General features: G+C 38.3%; 1 protein-coding gene across 1 annotated transcript in view; it reads left to right on the forward strand.

Annotated features, from left to right (window-relative positions):
- MSH3 (mutS homolog 3) overlaps positions 1 to 3,355 on the forward strand; it is a 188,592-nt gene extending 185,237 nt beyond the window's left edge. Inside the window, exons 23-24 of the mRNA XM_030323803.1 lie at positions 246 to 414; positions 2,614 to 3,355. Of these exons, the coding sequence (XP_030179663.1) occupies positions 246 to 414; positions 2,614 to 2,647 (203 nt within the window). The 3' untranslated portion in view covers positions 2,648 to 3,355. The remainder of the gene's footprint in view (positions 1 to 245; positions 415 to 2,613) is intronic.
- The last annotated feature ends 16,820 nt before the right edge of the window (positions 3,356 to 20,175 follow it).

Consider the following 20,175-nt stretch of genomic DNA (forward strand, 5'->3'; position numbering starts at 1 on the left):
CAGGCTCTGAGCCATCAGCCCAGAGCCTGACGTGGGGCTCGAACTCACGGACCGCGAGATGGTGACCTGGCTAAAGTCGGACGCTTAACCGACTGTGCCACCCAGGCGCCCCTTGGTGTTTCTTTTTCAGATTGCAAATTTTAATTGAAGTTGTAAGAACTTATAGGTCTTATTTAATCTTCTACTTTCAGCTTTCAGGCATGGTTTCCTTTATCTCCTTTTTTTTTTTTTTTTTAAATTTGTAGGTGAAGAACAAGTCCCTGATTTTGTCACATTTCTTTATCAAATAACCAGAGGAATTGCAGCAAGGAGTTATGGACTAAATGTGGCTAAACTAGCAGATGTTCCTGAAGAAATTTTTAAGAAAGCAGCTAGCAAGTCAAAAGAATTAGAAGGATTAGTAAATATGAAAAGGTCAGAATGATTGTGTTAACAGTTTTTGGTTCATAAACCTTCCACGTTGTCCAGCAGGAAGAGGATTGTCCTGTAAATGAACATAAGGTTTACCTTTAAACATCTCTCAAATATTCTGAAACATTTAATTACAATAAAATGAAAACAGATCTTTGAAAAGCTCATGTGAATTCAGTCCGCCTTCTCTGCTCAGATCTTTATCTGTTGAGTTGCTAAATTGGTTTTTCAGTCATTTTTCTAAAGAACTAAGTTAACTCCTTACTTGTGCAAACATGTTAGTTGCTTAAAACATTCAGTTATATAGCAAATTACTAAAAGAACGACATTTAAAACCTTTAGAGTACTTCTTCTATTCTTACATTGCATTCAGAAACTAAGAATTCTGTCAGGACATGAATGAAAATAATAGTATCATAGAACTACGTAATTGTAGTCAGTATCCCCTTGTCACTTCTTTTGTGACAAGATTTTCATTCTAAACTGCCTTCTTTCTGTCACCTAGACTGTTTATGTGAATGTATTCTACTTTTTACCCTTGATATCCAGCCAGTATATAGTCAGTGTATTAACTAATCTTAATATAAATAAATATACTTTGGAAAGAAGATATTCCTAGGAAAATATCCTATTAAAAATAATAAATTGTACCTTTTTTTCCCCCAAATACAAGATTTGTTATAAAAGGACATAAGCTCTTTCTTCACCCATCTCCTTCCCCAGCCCTGTACTAGGTGGAGAGTCTGATCTGCCCGGGACAGACATTACTGCCCTGGCATGAGGGAACAGACTGTTGGTCAATAGAAAATCTTGTCTGGTCACCATACTGTAAGAAACATTTTTTAGTCTGGAAATCATAACCAAATTTAAATACTGAAATAGTAATACTGGTATTAGTTAAACAATTGCCAACTTGTGTACTACAGTGTAGTTGTGCAGCCAACTCCTCCAGGTCCTTTCTCCTGTGGTTCTGCTGTGGCACTCTACGCTTTGCAATGGTAAATGGTGGTTGACCAAGTCCCAAGTGCTGGAATAGTATAAATGACATGCAGCTTCTTCTGTTGACACTCTCTTTTGGATCATTTCCACAATGCCCAATTAGAACAGTAATTATTTATTATGAGAGTTTAAAGATAAGCCCTTAGTTCTCTGCAAAGTCCAAGAAAAATTATTTTATTGTCTTTTATTATTTTTCTTTTTTCCCTGGAGAAACTAGAATAAAACTTTACTACAAAGGGACATATATTGCAAGGTGGCAATAAAATATGATAGTTTATACTTACTGCTGCTATATATCCTATATAATAGCAAGAGCAATAAAATTCACAGACTATACTAGTTTAACTCTTACCACTACTGTTAATATTTGAAATCTATAATTGGACAAGATAGAAATTGTCAGAAGAGGTTGCATTGGGGTGGAATCATTTATTAAGGTGCATTGGGGTGATCATTTATTAGGACACTATTTCATTAATTTACTTCTACTGAAAGTGTTTATCACATCACTTCCATTGGCAAGATCAAAGAACCAAGGGGAATCTTGTGCATTGTGTAGCTTGTTAGAGTAGCTAATATTTATTGAATGCTTGCTATGCACAGAAACAAGTCTAAGCAGTCATTTGCAGCAGCCTAGACACAGTGCCAGTTACTATTCTTCCTGCTTTACATACCTTAACTGAATCCTTACGACAACCTTGTGAGGTAGGTACTGTCATTATTCCCATACGTAGTTTGGGAAAACGAGGCCAAGCAAGGGTAGGAAATCAACCAGGAAACCAGGGTCCCATAACTATTCAGTGGCGGAGCAGTGACTGGAACTCAGGTACTCTGGCTCCAGACCCTAACACTTACCTGGCAGTTCTTCTACAGAAAAATTATGTCTGTGTTCTGTTGGCATTCTGCTCTTTCAATAGCTAGCTTTACGTTATTAAATTTGTTTACTTTTCATCCTGTGAGCATAGCCTGTGGCCTGAGTTAGAACAAGCTGGGCTCTCCCCTCCTTGGAGGCAGTAGTGGCAGTCAGCAGCCTGAGTCCTTGATCATAACAGCGTCACTAGAAGGCTGGCGCTGGCACAACTTCCTAACCCCAGAGCCCTGCCTGGTATTCCAAAGTCATAGACCTTTTATAGCTTGCAGTGAGATGTATTGTCCCCCAACAAGTTCATTTATAAAATAAATCATGTTTTATTTTCTCTCCAGGAAAAGGCTAAGTGTTTTGCAAAGTTATGGGTGATAAATGATGCAAAAGGCCTGCAAAAGTGGAGAGACGAGTTTGACGTGGAAGAAATTCAGGCTTCTCATCTTGATGAAAACGAAAGACTACACTTGTGAACAAAACATGGAGAGTTAAAACATGCCATCTGTACAAAACAACTGTCCAGTAACAGCCTATCTTTGTGTGATGTGAGCATAAATCAGAACTATGGTATATTCCCATTGGAAATAGGCCTTTTGTGTAGAAAGTCTGTGCCAGGTTCTTGTCATGCTGTCTTACAAAGTATAAACAGTTTTGAATATTAAGACTTCTGTTCTATCATTAGAAAACTCATAGAACAGTAAGCTTCACATAAAATCACACCTCCTAAATGAAACCTAACGTGGTAAAATATAGTTCCAGAACTTTCAGAGAGTGACATAAAAATTTAATTCATATTTTTATTTGTTCCAGTTCAGATTAATTGCAGCTGAGTGAGATGTCTAGCAGAAGGTGTACCTTTCCATTTGAACTAAATAATTTTATAATGCTACCAGTTTATTCACTATAAGCATAAGAATTTTTGATAAGAAATAGAAAAGATCATCAGGCTTTTAGAAGTAGAGCACAGAAGGAATAAGATGATATGAAATTTGAAAAGTTAAATGCGTCACAGTTTTAAGCAATTTAGAAATTGTTGGATGAAATTATTTGTCATGCATTCAGGTAATAAACATTTAATGAATACGTGCTATAAATTTTGATTTTTTTTGTTGAATTTTGGGGTTCTCCCTGTTTGGCAGTTGGTACTTTTTAGGTTTAGTTATGGAACCAGGTTGCTTCTCCACCCATATACACAGAACTGAACTTAGTGATTGGGATCCTCTGTTAATCAGTATAGAAAGTGTATCATCTCCCCAGAATCAAAGTATTTAGCTTTGTTGATACTTGACAACACTGCCTCCTTGCCCGTTTAGGGTGGACATGTGTTCGACTGAGTCCCTGAGTTTTCACAGCACTTACTACCTGGCTTCTCATATCCATGTGTTTTTGTTTCTAAGTATATGATCTTGCACGAAGGCTCTCCGTTCTGTTTCCCACCTATTTATTATTCCTGCTTGTTAATGTCTTCCCCCGCATTTGGCAGAACTATTTCTAATTCCTTCTTTAGTTTATTTCTTACAGTAGCCCTCACAATGACCCCTGGACCAGAAGTCATTATAGTCTCCCCAAGCTGAGGATTGTGTGGTTGCTACACTTTTGAGTCACTCACATTTTAGCCCCCTGGTTCCCAGCCTTTTTGAAGTTAGAATATGATACCATTTGATTGATTCCATAATCCCTTCAGAATATTAACACAGTGAAATTCTCAAGAATGTCTCAAACAGAGTTTATCGGAATTTACTATCTAAATTTTAAAAGAACATACTTTTAAATAGTGTTTGACTACTCAATAGGATTTTGAATGTTTCATAATCTTTCTAACAAGATTTTCAAGGTAGTGCTATAACCTTACTGGCAGGCCAGCAAGAAAAGGAGATGGATCCAGGAAGAATCCCATGCCTGAGGGAGCTGCAGGGACCAGCAATCACTGGTAATGTCCAGATGGATATTTCGGGCCATCTCTGGCTTGGCCAGACCAGCGTCAGCATTGAAGCAGGTATGGGCTCCAGGAGCGTGTGTCCCAGCAGTGGCAGTACACAGGGTTGGAAGGTGACAATGTGGATTATTGCAAGGTAGATTCTTGATATCAGCTGGCCAGCCAGTTTGCAAGAGGCCTGCTCCAAGTTTGGGAGAAGGCCAGCACTGCTGAACTGCATTTCCAGATGAGGCCCATTCCTAATCAGGTTACTGAGGGAAAGTTGTGGCAGAGTCCCAGTCATGAAGACTGTACAGATGCCATGAAGATTGTCAGGAAAAATGCAGTTGATTGGGTACATACTCCAGATACCAAACTTACGGATACAATTCTAATGTCCTCCAGATACTAACTTCATTTCCTTTCGATACATACCCAGCACTAGAATTGCTGGATCATGTGGTAGTTCTGTTTTTAATTTTTTTTAAGTTGATTTATTTACTTTGGGAGAGAGCATATAAGTGCAGGCTTGAGTGGGGAAGGGGCAGAGAGAGGGGAGAGAAAGAATCCCAAGCAGACTCTGTACTGTCCGCATGAGCTGGGCTCAAAATCATGAAGTACGAGATCATGACCTGAGCTGAAATCAAGACTCAGATGCCTAACTGATTGAGTTACCCAGGCGTCCCTCTGTTTTTAATATTTTGAGAAACCTCCGTACTGTTTTGCATAACAGCTGTACCAGCTTATATTCCTACCAATAGTGTACAAGAGTTCACTTTTCCCTATGTCCTCACCAATGCTTGTTATTACTCATCTTTTTTATAATAACCATTTTAACAGGTATAAAGTGATACCTTATTGTAGTTTTCATTTCTATTTCCCTGATGATTACAGTCAATTTTAGAACATTATCATTACTCTAAAAAAAGAAACCTGTACCCATTAGCAGTCTCTCTTCTTTCCTCCCCCAAAATCCTTAGTTCTAGATAGCCATAATCTGCTTTCTTCACTACAGATTTTCCTTTTTGGACATTTAATATGAATGGAATCATACCATATATGGAATCTTTTGTATCTGGCTTTCATTTAGCATATTGTTTTCAACGTTCATTCATGTGGTAGCATGCAACAGTATCTTATTCTTTTTTATTATTGAAAACTGTTTTGCTTTATACTACATTTTATTTATTCATCAGCTGATGCATATTTGGGTCGTTTCCATTCTTTGGCTTTATGAGTAATTCTGCTATGAATGTTCATGTACAGTTTTTATGTAGTAAGTCAGAATTTTTAATGTAATTTTTTTAACTTTTTTTTTTTTTTTTTGTAAGAGAGAGAGGCCCGAAAGCCCATGTGAGCAGGGGAGGAGCAGAGAGGGAGGGAGAATCCCAAGCAAGCTCCATGCTCAGCATAGAGCTCAACACAGGGCTCAGTCCCAGGAACCATTAGATCATGACCCGAGCCGAAATCAGAAGTCGGACCTCAACCTAGTGACCACCCAGGTGCCCCCAACACAGGATTGTCTTTTTAAAGCCCCCCCACCAGAAATTCTCATGTGCAGTCAGGTTGGTGAGCCACTAGTCTTGGTGATTACAGTTGACTCAATGATATTTTTCTTTGGATGACAAGTGTATGCTCCCTCTCTCCTTGTGGCATATACTGTAGACTCCCCATAAGTGTTTGTTGAAAGAGAAGGAAAACCAAACCCTTCCAGATAGAAACTCAAGGAAAAGACTCTTTCACAATCGAGGCACCATTTTACTAAGGGGTCAAGATCCATAAGAAAGTATACTATATCTTAAAATCTTAAAAAACAAATTATTCTGGCAGTTCATTTAAGTTTGAGCCTGTTGTCATGGTTGTAGTGTAATGGGGCTGTGTGAAACCGTGCCCACTGCATGAATTCCAGAGTAAAGGCTAGATTGAAATCCAATGTGGGTACACAAATTAATGTTGACCTTTACTAAGTTCCAAGATCAATATTAATACTGCTGGGCTATGTAATTATAAAAGTGCCGTTTGATGTTTCACACCAAGGATATGGTAGAGAGGAAAGGAGCTTGAATTAATACCATCTGTGGTTTCTAACTTTATAACTAAGGTGAATTCCTCTTTGGCACATTGTGCAGTTAGTATATATGATATTTGTTAGGTTTATTATGCCCCGAGACGTATTGCCATCACAAGGATATCCTTTCTGGTTTGGTTCGGACAGTATTGGTCTATACCTTTTTCCCGGCATAGTATTAAAAGTCTCTTTCACTCAAAAATGTCCTGTTTGGGATAATACGTTATATGGTTATCCCAGTTATAGATCTTGCTTCATGGGCACGCTTACTGACTTGATAGATTTTGATCATCATCTTTAAAAAATCCACTTTTTTCTTACCCAGTGGATGAACTGATGTTTTATCCCAAAGGCCCTCCAGTTTTTTTTTTTCTGTTCGTAATAAATGATTTGTATGGTGGCATTAGAAAATGTGGACTGTCTGCTAATTGGCATGTTAGATATTTGTTCCCTAATCTGTTTTGGGACTACATTCCTGAAGTCGTCTGCCTTGTGTCCACGAAATCATGGTGAAGAATGCGCACCTACATGACTTCATGAGACACACAGCAGGGCTCTCTTCTTGCAGAAATAATTATTGAGCTTGGAAGGAAGAATCCTTTCTCTGGTTGTTTTGTCCTTTGCTCAGATTCTCCCTTCATTGCCTTTGACTATATTGTTTTTTTCTGGACATTCAGAACAGTTTATTTCTATATCAGAAATATTACATAACAACCGGTACAACCACTCTGGAAAACAGTATGGAGGTTCCTCAAAAAATTAAAAATTGAACTACCCTATGACCCAGCAATTGCACTAGTGGGTATTTATCCAAGGGATACAGGTATGCTGTTTCCAAGGGACCCCAGTGTTTATGCACCCCAGTATTTATAGCAACATTATCAACAATAGCCAAAGTATGGAAAGACCCCAAATGTCCATCAATGGATGAATGGATAAAGAAGATGTGGTGTGTGTGTGTGTGTGTATATATATATATATATATATATATATATATATATATATAATGGAGTATTACTCAGCAATCAAAAAGAATGAAATCTTGCCATTTGCAACTACGTGGATGGAACTAGAGGGTGTTATGCTAAGCAAAATTAGTCAGAGAAAGACAAATATCATATGATTTCACTATATGAGGACTTTAAGATACAGATGAACATAAAGGAAGGGAAGCAAAAATAATATAGAAACAGTGAGGGAGACAGAACATAAGAGACTCTTAAATATAGAGAACAAACAGAGGATTGCTGGATGGGTTGTGGGAGAGGAAGGGCTAAATGGGTAAGGGGCAATAATGAATCTACTCCTGAAATCATTGTTGCACCATGTGGTAACTAACTTGGATATTAATTAAAAAAAAATAAATTACAGAAAAAAAATATTGCATAGTATTTTGCTTCCTTTATCTTAAACCTTCCTTCCCTGAAGCTCCCTCACTGGATCATGGCTGTCCCTCCCTTTATGAGAATCACCTCAGGAACTTTTCAAATGCATATTTCTAGGCTCCACTCTCCTTGTACTGAATCTGAATCTGAATCTCTAAGGTTGGGACACGGATTGGTCAGTCATTGTTAATTTCCGCCTCCTGTCTTCTCATTTTCTGTCCCTTTTCCTTTCTCACCTCTCCCCACACATTATTAATCTTGTCTCCAAAGCCATTTGCTAAAAATCTTATTCCTTAGATCACAATCCTTTTCCAAGTTTCTGTCTGATTTGGTAGGTGTGGCTTAGGGTCCAGGGAATGTAATTATTTTTTAAATAAACTTTATTTTTAGAGCAGTTTTAGGCTCACAGCAAAATTGAGCAGATAATACAGAGTTCCTCTATACTCTGTGCCCCCACACAAGCACTGCCTCCCCCATTATCAACATCCCCCACCAGAGTGGCATATGTGTTATAATCGATGACCCTACATTGGCACTTCATTTTCACTTAAAGCTCATGTGTATACATTAGGGTTCGCTCTTGGTGTTGTATACTCTGTGCGTTTTGGACCAATGCATAATGACGTGTATCTAGCATTGTAGTATCATGCACGACAGTTTCACTGCCCTAAAAATCCTCTGTGCTTTGCCTATTCTACCCTTCCTCACCTCCAGTCCCTAGAAACCACTAATCTTTTTACTGTATCTATAAGTTTTGCCTTCCCAGAATGTTACATAGTTGAGATCATATAGCCTTACAGATAGGCTTTTCTCTCTTAGTAATATGTATTCAAATTTTTTCCATGTTTTTCACAGCTTGACAGCTCATTTCTTTTTAGCACCAATAATATTTCCAGTATCTGGGTATACCATAGTTTTTATCCATTCACCTGCTGAAGAATACCATGTTTCCAAACTTTGCCAACTATGAATAAAGCTGCTATAAACATCCACATCCAGGTTTTGTGTGGACATAGTTTTAAGTTCATTTGGATAACTACCACAGTGCAATTGCTGGATTGGATGGTAAGAATATATTTAGTTTCAACTGCCAAACTGTCTTCCAAAGCGGTGGAACCATTTTGCATTCCTCCCAGAATTGAATTGGAGTTCCTCTTAGTTCCCGTCCTCACTGACATTTGATGTTGTCACTATTTTGGATCTGGGCCATTCTGATAAGCATTTAGTAGTATCTCATTTTTTTGTTTGTTTGTTTGTTTTTAAGTTTATTTTTGAGAGAGAGAGCGCACGCATGAGTTGGGAGGGCAGATAGAGAGATGGAGAGAGAGAATCCCAAGCATGGCTCACACCTGACCTGAGCCAAAATCTAGAGTCTGGGACGCTTAACAGCCTAAACCACCAGATGCCCTCATTGTTTAAGTTGCAGTTTTCCTGGTGACAGGATGCTGCTCATCTTTCGTATGCTTATATGCCACGTGTATATCTTTGGGGAGGTATCTGCTCAGTCCTTCTGCTCATTTTTTACTTGGGTTGTTCGTCTTTTTGTTGAGTTTTAAGCGTTCTTTGCATGTTTTGGATAATAGCCCTTTATCAGATGTGCCTTTTGCAAATATGCTATCCCAGTCTATGACTTGTCTTCTCGTTCTCTTGATTATGTCTTTTGCAGAGCAGGAGTTTTTAATTTAATGAAGTCCAGCTTATCAGTTGTTTTTCTCATGGATGGTGCCTTTGCTGTTAGGTCTGAAAAGTCACTGGCATACTAAGATCATCTAGGTTTTCTCTTATTTTCTGGGAGATTTATAGCTTTGCATTTACATCACGTTTATGATCCCTCTGAGTTAATTTTTGTAAAGGGTGTAAGACCTAAATCTAGATTCATTTAAAAAACATTTTTAGGGGCGCCTGGGTGGCGCAGTCGGTTTAAGCGTCCGACTTCAGCCAGGTCACGATCTCGCAGTCCGTGAGTTCGAGCCCTGCGTCGGGCTCTGGGCTGATGGCTCAGAGCCTGGAGCCTGTTTCCCATTCTGTGTCTCCCTCTCTCTCTGCCCCTCCCCCATTCATGCTCTGTTTCTCTCTGTCCCAAAAATAAATAAACGTTGAAAAAAAAAATTAAAAAAAAAACAAACATTTTTTAAACGTTTATTTATTTTTGGGATAGAGCACGTGCAAGCGAGGGAGGGTCAGAGAGAGAGGGAGACACAGAATCCAAAGCAGGCTCCAGGCTTGGAGCTGTCAGCACAGAGCCCCACACAGGGCTTGAACCCACAAACCATGAGATCATGACCTGATCCGAAGTCAGACGCTTAACCAACTGAGCCACTCAGGCACCCCTGGATTCATTTTTTTAGACAGACTTTATTTTTAGGCAGTTTTTGTTTCACAGAAAAATTAAGCAGAAAGTACATAGAGAAAACTTTAAAGAAAAAGAATTGAGTTCTGAGAAGCATGGCCATAATGCCTTCAAATTCTTATCAGAAGAAGCCACTTCTGCAGATAACAGTGAGCCTTTAATTTCTCCAAACTCTTTGTATTTCTTTTTAACAGACTATCAGGCAAAAGAAGACATTTAAAGTTGTATTTTTGTATTGTGAGACTTAAAAGAATATCTATAAAGAGCATGTGCAATACCTCAAACTGTCCTTAAGCTTTTTGTCATAATGGTATTTTAATAATATTCTAAATATTTTATTCAAATAATAATAACAGTTAATAATATTCTAAATAATCAAACCAATGTATAGCATAATTAGGAAAGGAGATAATGAAAATATTCCCAAGCACCGTCTCTGTTTCAAGACCTTGAGCACTACGGTTTTCCAGCAATCAGTGGCTTTGGTATTAGTACACAAGCTAGGTTCTCAAATGTTCTTTTTTTGCAGGTACAAAAAACCATGATGGCCTTAGTCAGAAATTAATCTAAGAATTAATGGACACTTTTTAAACAACAGATAAACAGGTCCCTATGTGAATTAATTCTGGTCACTGGTTGGCCGTAGTGTAACTTATACTTGCAGTATTAATGCTCCTAGAACAGTCACTCCTATGTCAGGTAGAGACCTTAGAGTGAGGTCTGAATCAAAAAGTTTTTGAGTTCATGTTCTCTCTCAGTGACAAAACGCAATTCCTTATTTATAGGAAGGAGCAAGTTGAAAATTTTAACTTAAGGGGCGCCTGGGTGGCGCAGTCGTTAAGCGTCCGACTTCAGCCAGGTCACGATCTCGCGGTCCGTGAGTTCGAGCCCCGCGTCAGGCTCTGGGCTGATGGCTCGGAGCCTGGAGCCTGTTTCCGATGCTGTGTCTCCCTCTCTCTCTGCCCCTCCCCCGTTCATGCTCTGTCTCTCTCTGTCCCAAAAATAAATAAACGTTGAAAAAAAAAAATTTTTTTTAAATAAAATAAAAAAAAAAAAGAAATTTAACTTAAATACAGAGGTAAGTACCAGGGATTGCAAGGCATCTGATTTAAATATAAACATATAAACATATATTTATTAGTGGTAGGTGAGTGTAGGTAGCCAATTTAAGGCACCTCATTATATTCAGGTAATTCAGTTACTAGCACCAAAATTGAAGAAATAAAATGTTACATAAATGCCCAACCACAGTTAAGACCTTTTGAAATTAAAATGATCCCTTCAGAATAGCAATGTTGCATAGACTTACTGATCTGTGCATAAATGAATAAATGTAATTTAGTTAATAGTGGTAGACTCAAGTTGCAAGAGCAGAAAGACACTTGAGGAAACATTGAAACTGCAACAGAAACAGCATAACCTGAGCTAACAGAAGATGATAAGTTGGAATAATTTCAGAACACAGCATATACAGTTCTCTTTTGTTTATCATTTCATCAGCTGTGGGCTTTCGTTTTTCCCTACTTGGCGGCTGTTCCACCATTACAGGGAATCAGCTTCTTTCTGTCTTTGTTTCTGTTACTTTTGACTTCCTTTCTGTTCTGTTTTCTCTCTGTTCCCTGGCCTCTGATTTTCCATCACTTATACTTATTGCCTTCTCTCCAGGGGTGTCCTCATTTCTGTGCCCACTACCAATTTCTTCCTTTGTTCTTCAGCTGTCCCAAGGAGGCTGACCTGATTGGCTCAGTTTGTCATGATTATTCCTGTTGGGTAGTTCTTGTCTTGGACCACCTCATAGGCTGCTGACTAGCCTGAAAAGTAGCAACCCTTGGATCAAGCAACTACTCCGTGCAGTCATTTCTGTCTGGGATGGCAGCTTCACTTTATTCAGAAGGAGCTACAAGCTTGGTGGCAACTTTGATGGCAGTACAGGTGATTGATCTGGTTTCATGAAAGTGCTGAAGGTTTGTACAATATATAAATACGTGGGGCTTCCTAGAAATAAAGGACTTGACTGGTTCATCCTAGCTGGAGCAGTATATTCACATATGCATCTGAATTAGCGAAATACCTGAATTACATACAGAACGTTTTTCACAATCTATAGATTCAGTAACATCATAAATTTGAAAGGGAGATTGTTAACTGAAACAAAGATAAAAAATTTGGGTTGGTAAAGAGAAATAAGAGAAGTGCCTTCTCATTACCATGTTATAAACTTGATGAAATCTTAGTGTTTACATGAATAAAGTCTTTCAATGATGAGTCTAGAGTTAGTGTTAAAATGTATATAAAGTGATATGGAAATTTTGACAGTTTTGGGGGAATGGAATAAAACTAGATACTACTGGGGATAAGTATACTAATGATAATGACAGATCCTTATAGTCCCAAATTGTTTAGGATTAAACCTGTTGAGTTGTTAAAGAAATCCTGATGGGACACAAATAGGTGAGTCTTTACTTCTTAGCAAATAAAAATTCTCTTAAATCCCACAACTGGGAAAATGTTATAATGGTCCAGTACTTTTTGGTTTTTAGCTGAGTTCTAAATTCCCTTGTTAAAACATAGATGTGCAAGTTGATCTAGAAGATGTGGCATATACAGTTTATTTGTTGGCTACATTAAACAGATTGAGCAGATTATCCTTGAACTTTTAACTAAACGTCTAGATGAAAAAATATATTCCTGTCGTAGGGATGGAAGCACTTGCTGGTGTTCATATTCCCCCACAGTAAAGAAGTGAGAAGATTTAATCAACTCTGGACTATCACACTTAATGAACCAAGATTCTTGTACACATGGCTGTGTGAATTAATGATTAAAATGTCCATTGAATGTATCTATCCTTTCTTTCTCCATTTCCTCATGTGTTTCCCTTTTTTCTCTTTTAGTGAATAATTCATAACTTAAGTGATGTCCTTTGCTCCTGCCTGTACTTATCACCCTTACATGCCACCTACCATTCCTCTACCTTTTCTTATTATCTCAGATCTGTGATGTTTACTTTCCTAAAATACCTTTCTTCATGGCTTGCCAGTGACTGAACATGCTGAGTGACTTACAGATTTGGGGTTGAAAGGGGATTTTGGAATTCACCCACTGAATCTTGGTTGCCTCGGCGTGTGGTGTGTGTGTTTTATCACTGAGTATCATTTTTGCCAAGAGGAATATCCAAATGGGAACAGGAAGGGCTATCATTGTTCGTGACATCTAGTATTCATTGTAGTAGGAGGAAAGGATAATTGTTCACTCAGCTCAAGATTTCTACCTGAAATGATGATATGCAGAAATAGCACTAAAAAGCCTTCACTTTGGCTCCAAAGGCAATCTTCTAATTATGACTTGCCTGATCATTAATTGAAATATGAATGTGATGTGCATACAATTAAGGCTCCATGGGTCACTTCAAAGAGCACTGGACAGAGTTAACAGACTAGTTCTGGTGCTGGCCCTACCATTTAGTATCTTTTAAAAAGTCACGTACAATATAAAAATCTCAACAACTCGCAAGAAAAACAAACCTCAATATGGCTCAAGTGTTAGACTTATCAGGCAATGACTTTAAAACAGCTATTATAGGGGCGCCTGGGTGGCGCAGTCGGTTAAGCGTCCGACTTCAGCCAGGTCACGATCTCGCGCTCCGTGAGTTCGAGCCCCGCGTCGGGCTCTGGGCTGATGGCTCAGAGCCTGGAGCCTGTTTCCGATTCTGTGTCTCCCTCTCTCTCTGCCCCTCCCCCGTTCATGCTCTGTCTCTCTCTGTCCCAAAAATAAAATAAAATAAAATAAATAATAAAACAGCTATTATAGCCCAGCTTCAAGAAGTAGAGAGAATACTCTTGAAATGAATGGAAAGGTAGAAATTCTCTAGAGAAATAGAAGCTATAAGAAAGAACCATGGGGGCAGTAGGGAATGGGGAGTTGTTTAATGGGTATAGAGTTTCAGTTTTGCAAGATGAAAAGAGTTCTGAAGATTGATTGCACAACAATGTGAATGTATTTAACACTACTCACCTATACACTTAAAAATGCATATTTCTAAGTAAAAATAAAGCATATTTCAGAGGAGAGGGGACCAAATGGAAATGTACAAACTGAAAACTGCAATAATTGTGAAAAAATTCAGTAGATGGGCTCAGTTGTAGAATGGAAATGATAGAGGAAAGAGTCAGTGAACTTAACCAATATCAACATGTATTATCCAATTTGAGCGACAGAGAAAAAAATTATCAGAGTCTCATGTACTTATGGAACAGTATCAAAGGTATAACATACCTGAGGTCAAAAAATTAAAAATAGAACTATCATGTGCAATCCAGGAATCGCACTACTGGATATTTACCCAAACAATAGGAAAACACTAGTTCAAAGCAATATATGCATCTCTGTGTTTATTGCAGCATTATTTGCAATCGCCAAACTATGGAAACAGTCCAACTGTCCATCAGCAGATGAATGGACAAAGTATATGTGGTGTATATATACAATGGAGGAGTATTCAGCCATAAAAAAGAATGAAATCTTGCCATTTGCAACAACACGGATGGATCTAGAGAGTATAATGCTAAGTGAAATGAGTCAATCAGAGAAAGACATACCATATGATTTCATTCATGTGGAATTTAAGAAACAAAACCAACAAAGGTGGGGGGAAAAGAACACCCAAAAAAGACTGAACTATAGAGAACAAACAGATGGTTACCAGAGGGGAGATGGGTCGGCGGGGATGGGTGAAATAGGTGAAGGGGATTAAGAGTATACTTATCCTGATGAGCACTGAGTAATATATAGAACTGTTGAATTACTGTATTGTACACCTGAAACTAATATAACACTGTGTGTTAACTACACTGGAATTTAAAAAAAGAGAAAAAGGTATAACGTACATGTGTTTGGAGTCCCAGAAAGAGAGGAGAAAGAGATTGGTGCAGATAAATATTGTGAGAAATATAGGATGACCTGTCAAAAACATGATTATAAAGATTCAAGAAGTTCCATAAATCCCAAAGAAAGTAAACTGAAATAAACAAAAAACTGTCCAGATGCATTGTAATCAAACTGCTTCAAATTAAAGAAAAACTTGGAAAAAGAAAAATGGCACACTACGTATAGAAGCAAAATGATCAAAATATCATGAGTTGCTCAGCAGAAATCATGGAGATAGAAAGCAATGGAACAACTTAGAAAATGTTTTAAATGCTGAAAGAGAAGAAACATCAACCCTGATTTCTATATTCTGTGAAAATATTCAATGATGAAGGCAAAATAAAGTCTCAGATAAAGGGAAATTAAGAGAATTTATTGCCAATACACCTGCCCTAAAAGAAATGCTAGAGGAATTCTTCAGGTCTAAGGGAAATAATACCAGAAGGAAACTTGAAATTTTAGGAGTAAAGGAAGAGCACCAGAAATAGGAAATATATGGGTAAATATAACACTGTACTACTCCTCTTGAGTAGAAATTTAAGTAGTTCTACTCTTGTGTAGTTCTTTAAAATATGTACAACGGTTGGGGCGCCTGAGTGACTCGGTTAAGCATCCGACTTCAGCTCAGGTCATGATCTCACGGTTTGTGAGTTTGAGCCCCACATCAAGCTCTGTGCTGACAGCACTGAGCCTGCATCGGATTCTCTATCTCCCTCTCTATCTCCCCGCTCACGTGGTCTCTCAAATAAATAAACGTTTAAAATATGTATAATGGTTGCAATAAACAATATGACATTAAATGGTAGGATTTTCAGTGTACATAAATGTAATACATTTATGTATAATTACATAATGTAATTATATAATGTAAATAGATAATTACAACATAAAGTGTGTAATGTAGCCTATAAGATTGAAAGTTTCCTAGATTTTATTTAGAATAATAAAATATTAATAAGTGGATTATCAAAGTTAAGTATATTTTAATCCTTAGAGCAATCATTACAAATATTATGCAAAGTATATAGTATAAAAAGCCAAAAGATAAGTTAAAATAGTAAACTAAAAGATACTCAAATAATCCAGAAGAAACCAGAAAAGGAGAAACTGAGATATGAAGAAAAAGGGACAAACTGAAAAAAATAATAAAGTGTTAAGTCCAACCATATCAGCAATTACATTAAATGGAAATGTTCTGTAAACACCAGTTAAAATACAGTGTCATTTTAGTTAAAAATAAAGATCCAATTATATACTATCTGTAAGAAGTCCACTTTGAATAATACAAATAGGTAGAAAGAAGGATGGAAGAAGATACATATGCAAAAACTAATAACCAAAATAAATCTGGAGTGGCCATATTAATTAGACAAAATAGACTTCAGAACAAGGAAAATGAACAAGTATAAAGAAGTAATTACAGGGGCGCCTGGGTGGCGCAGTCGGTTAAGCGTCCGACTTCAGCCAGGTCACGATCTCGCGGTCCGTGAGTTCGAGCCCCGCGTCGGGCTCTGGGCTGATGGCTCGGAGCCTGGAGCCTGTTTCCGATTCTGTGTCTCCCTCTCTCTCTGCCCCTCCCCCGTTCATGCTCTGTCTCTGTCCCAAAAATAAATAAACGTTGAAAAAAAAATTAAAAAAAAAAAAAGAAGTAAATTACATAATAACAAAATTGTCAATTCACTAAGAAGACATAACAATCCTGAACTGTATACAGCTAGCAACAGAGCTTCAAATATATAAAACAAAAACTGATAGAATTGAAAGGAGAAAATAGATAAATCCACAATTACAAATGGAGACTTCAACATTCTCTTTCAGCAATAGCCAAATTATGGAAAGAGACTAAATGTCCATCAACTGATGAATGGATAAAGAAATTGTGGTTTATACACACAATGGAGTACTACGGGGCAATGAGAAAGAATGAAATATGGCCCTTTGTAGCAACATGGATGGAACTTGAGGGTGTTATGCTAAGTGAAATAAGTCCTACAGAGAAAGACAGATGCCATATGTTTTCACTCTTATGTGGATCCTGAGAAACTTAACAGAAGACCATGAAGGAGGGGAAGGGGAAAAAAAAGTTAGAGAGGGAGGGAGGCAAACCATAAGAGACTCTTAAAAACTGAGAATAAACTGAGGGTTGATGGGGGGGTGGGAGGGAGGAAAGGGTGGGTGATGGGCATCGAGGAGGACACCTGTTGGGATGAGCACTGGGTGTTGTATGGAAACCAATTTGACAATTTCATATTAAAAAAATAGATTAATAAACTTTAAAAATAATAAAAATAAAAAATAAAACACATTATCAAGTACATCAGTTTACAGATTAATAGACTTAAAACCAGGAAATTCTGAACAGGAGGCAGCATGGATGAACCTTGGGGACATTATGTTAAATGATATAAGCCAGTTCAAAAGAAAAATACTCTATGATTCCACTTACGTGAGTTACCTAAAGCATTCACATTCATAGAGAAGGTAGAATGGTGTTTTGACGGATGGGAGTAATGGCAAATTGATACGTTATGTGTGCCCTATTCAAACTCATTTTGAGTTCTTTAGAGAACAAAAAAAGTTTACTAACTTTCAGAAAAGTCATACATGATTTCTTTAAAATATGTTGCCATAGAAGTTTATTAATCACGAAGTAAATTAAAGTAAGCTCTAAGTGCAAAAGCTTGCTTTAAATGCTCTGCAAAGTCGTAGGCAACAATGAAAGCAATGTTTCCTCCCATAATTAATCGCAGAGAAGTCACAGTTACGTAATTGTCCCGTTTTTATCCTGAAGATACAGGAGTGGAATGTGAAAGAAAGAATGCTCTGAGAGAATTGCTTTGCAAGGACTTTATCAGGCAGGCTGTGTCCTGGAAGGACTAAAGAGAGCTTTAGGTAGGGTTTTCCCCCAGTATAAATGAGCTTCTCAACAACAAAATGTATCCTTTTTTCAACTAGGCCATGAACTATGAAAGATTAGGCTATTGTGCTTGTGTCAGAACTATCCCTTGAGCCAGCCTAATTCTAGATTAGAAAAAGAACATGAGGGGTTGTAAGGCAGTTAAAAATCCTTTCTGTACCCAGAAGGGCTTAGAGCTGAAGGGAAAAGGGGATGGCGCCCAGGAAATGGGATTTTTTATGGCTGTTTTAAGTTGTTTTTAATATGGTTGCATTGTTTATTGAAAAAAATTTTAAGAAGAAAACAGTAAATGCTATTATACATTTCCTGGTTCTTCAGGTGGCTTATCATAGGATAAATGGTAAGATCTGGCTGCTATGCTTTAATGGCAACAGAAAGACTCAAGCAAGTTGTACAAAAGCTTAATGGTGAGTCACGAATGTGCAGGACCATATTGAAGTGAATAATGGCTAAGTGACACATTCATCTTTTTTTTTTAAATACTTATTTTTGAAAGAGAGAGAGAGAGAGAGAGAGAGCACACAAGCAGGGAAGGGGCAGAGAGAGAGGGGGGGAGAGAGAATCCCAATCAGGCTCCATGCTGTCAACGTAGAGCCTGATGCAGGGCTCCATCCCAGGAACAGTGAGATCATGACCTGAGCCAAAATCAAGAGTCAACCAACTGAGTCAACCAACTGAGCCACCCAAGAGTCAACCACCTGAGCCACCCAGGTGCCCCACACGTTCATCTTGATAGATTGCATTTCCATTCAAGATATTTGTTGCCCCACCATGAGCTTACCTTCCTGCAGGAGGATAATACACCTGGCTGTTGAACCCAGGCATGGCCAAATGACTTGCTTTAGGCAATAAACTGGAGGTATAAGTGACAGGTATCATTTTGGAGCAAACGTTAAGAACCAGCATCTAGTTCACCATGGTCTTATTCCTCTGTTGTGAGAACAGCAACATCCCATATAGGAGCTACTCTGTGAGCCTGGGTCTGTGAGTAGAGTTGCAGTGAACCCATTATGGACATGTTAATTGGGCAGGAAATAAACCTCTTTTTACTTGGAGTTGTTTGTTTCTGCAGCATTACTTAGCCTATCCATGCCACAGCAGCATCATAAACATTTATATAGTCTGTATTATATCTCACTTAGACTTCTTATTTACCTACTTACGCTTTCCCAAAGGCCAAGTTTGCACAGTTTCTTCTCCATTCCTTAACAGCAGAATCCCAACTTCACTCTAGCTACACACTGTTGCCCAACCAATTATAACAACTTGGTTCCTTCTTGAAAGTAATGGCCCAGGAGTGAGCATGTGATGACTAAGTTCTAAACAATCGATTTAAGAGGAATCCACCAGAGAATTCAGGAGAAATGCTTCCTTTCTTTTTTTTTTAAATTTTTTTTTTCAACGTTTATTTATTTTTGGGACAGAGAGAGACAGAGCATGAACGGGGGAGGGGCAGAGAGAGAGGGAGACACAGAGTCGGAAACAGGCTCCAGGCTCCGAGCCATCAGCCCAGAGCCCGACGCGGGGCTCGAATTCACGGACCGCGAGATCGTGACCTGGCTGAAGTCGGACGCTTAACCGACTGCGCCACCCAGGCTCCCCTGCTTCCTTTCTGATAAGAACAACATAATGCAAAGAAAAAGTATTTGTTTACTTTCCTCCACTTTTAACTTTGAAAGCTGTAATATAAATATGTCATGCCTGGAACTGTGACCACAAGGATTAACACTAACGCCCTGAGAGGAGTGGACTCAAGCATACAAAGAGCTGGGGCACTGGGGCACCTGGGTGGCTCAGTTAGTTGGGCATCCAACTTTGGCTCAGGTCATGATCTCATGGTTTGTGAGTTCAAGCCCTGCACCTGGCCTGGAGCCTACTTCTCAACCTCTGTTCCCCTCTCTCTCTGCACCTTCCCAACTTGCTGCCTTCTCTCTCTCTCTCAAAAATAAATAAACATTTAGAAAGAGTTGGAGTCCTTGGTGACATAATTGAACAACAAAATCAACCTTAGGACTGATTACCTGGACTTCTTAGTGAACTATTAATGTCCTTGTAATTAAGCCATAAGTGTGATTTTTTTGTTGTTGTTGCTTGTTGCCAAAATCATCCTAACTGATGCAGCACGTGTAGACAAAGCATTGTTGCTTTGGCCAATTTCACAAGGGGTTCATCTTTATGACTGGCTCCAGATAGGCTTAGATTTACCAGTTCTTAAAAAAAGTACAGTGGAAGTCAAAGGAATTTGGAAACTTTACTGAATTTGGCCACCATAGTAACGGTTCTCACCTTTTAAAAATTTTTTTAAATGTTTATTTTTGACAGAGAGAGAGACAGACAGAGAC

The sequence above is a fragment of the Lynx canadensis genome, chromosome A1 (genome assembly GCF_007474595.2).
Source record: "Lynx canadensis isolate LIC74 chromosome A1, mLynCan4.pri.v2, whole genome shotgun sequence".
NCBI lineage: Eukaryota > Metazoa > Chordata > Mammalia > Carnivora > Felidae > Lynx > Lynx canadensis.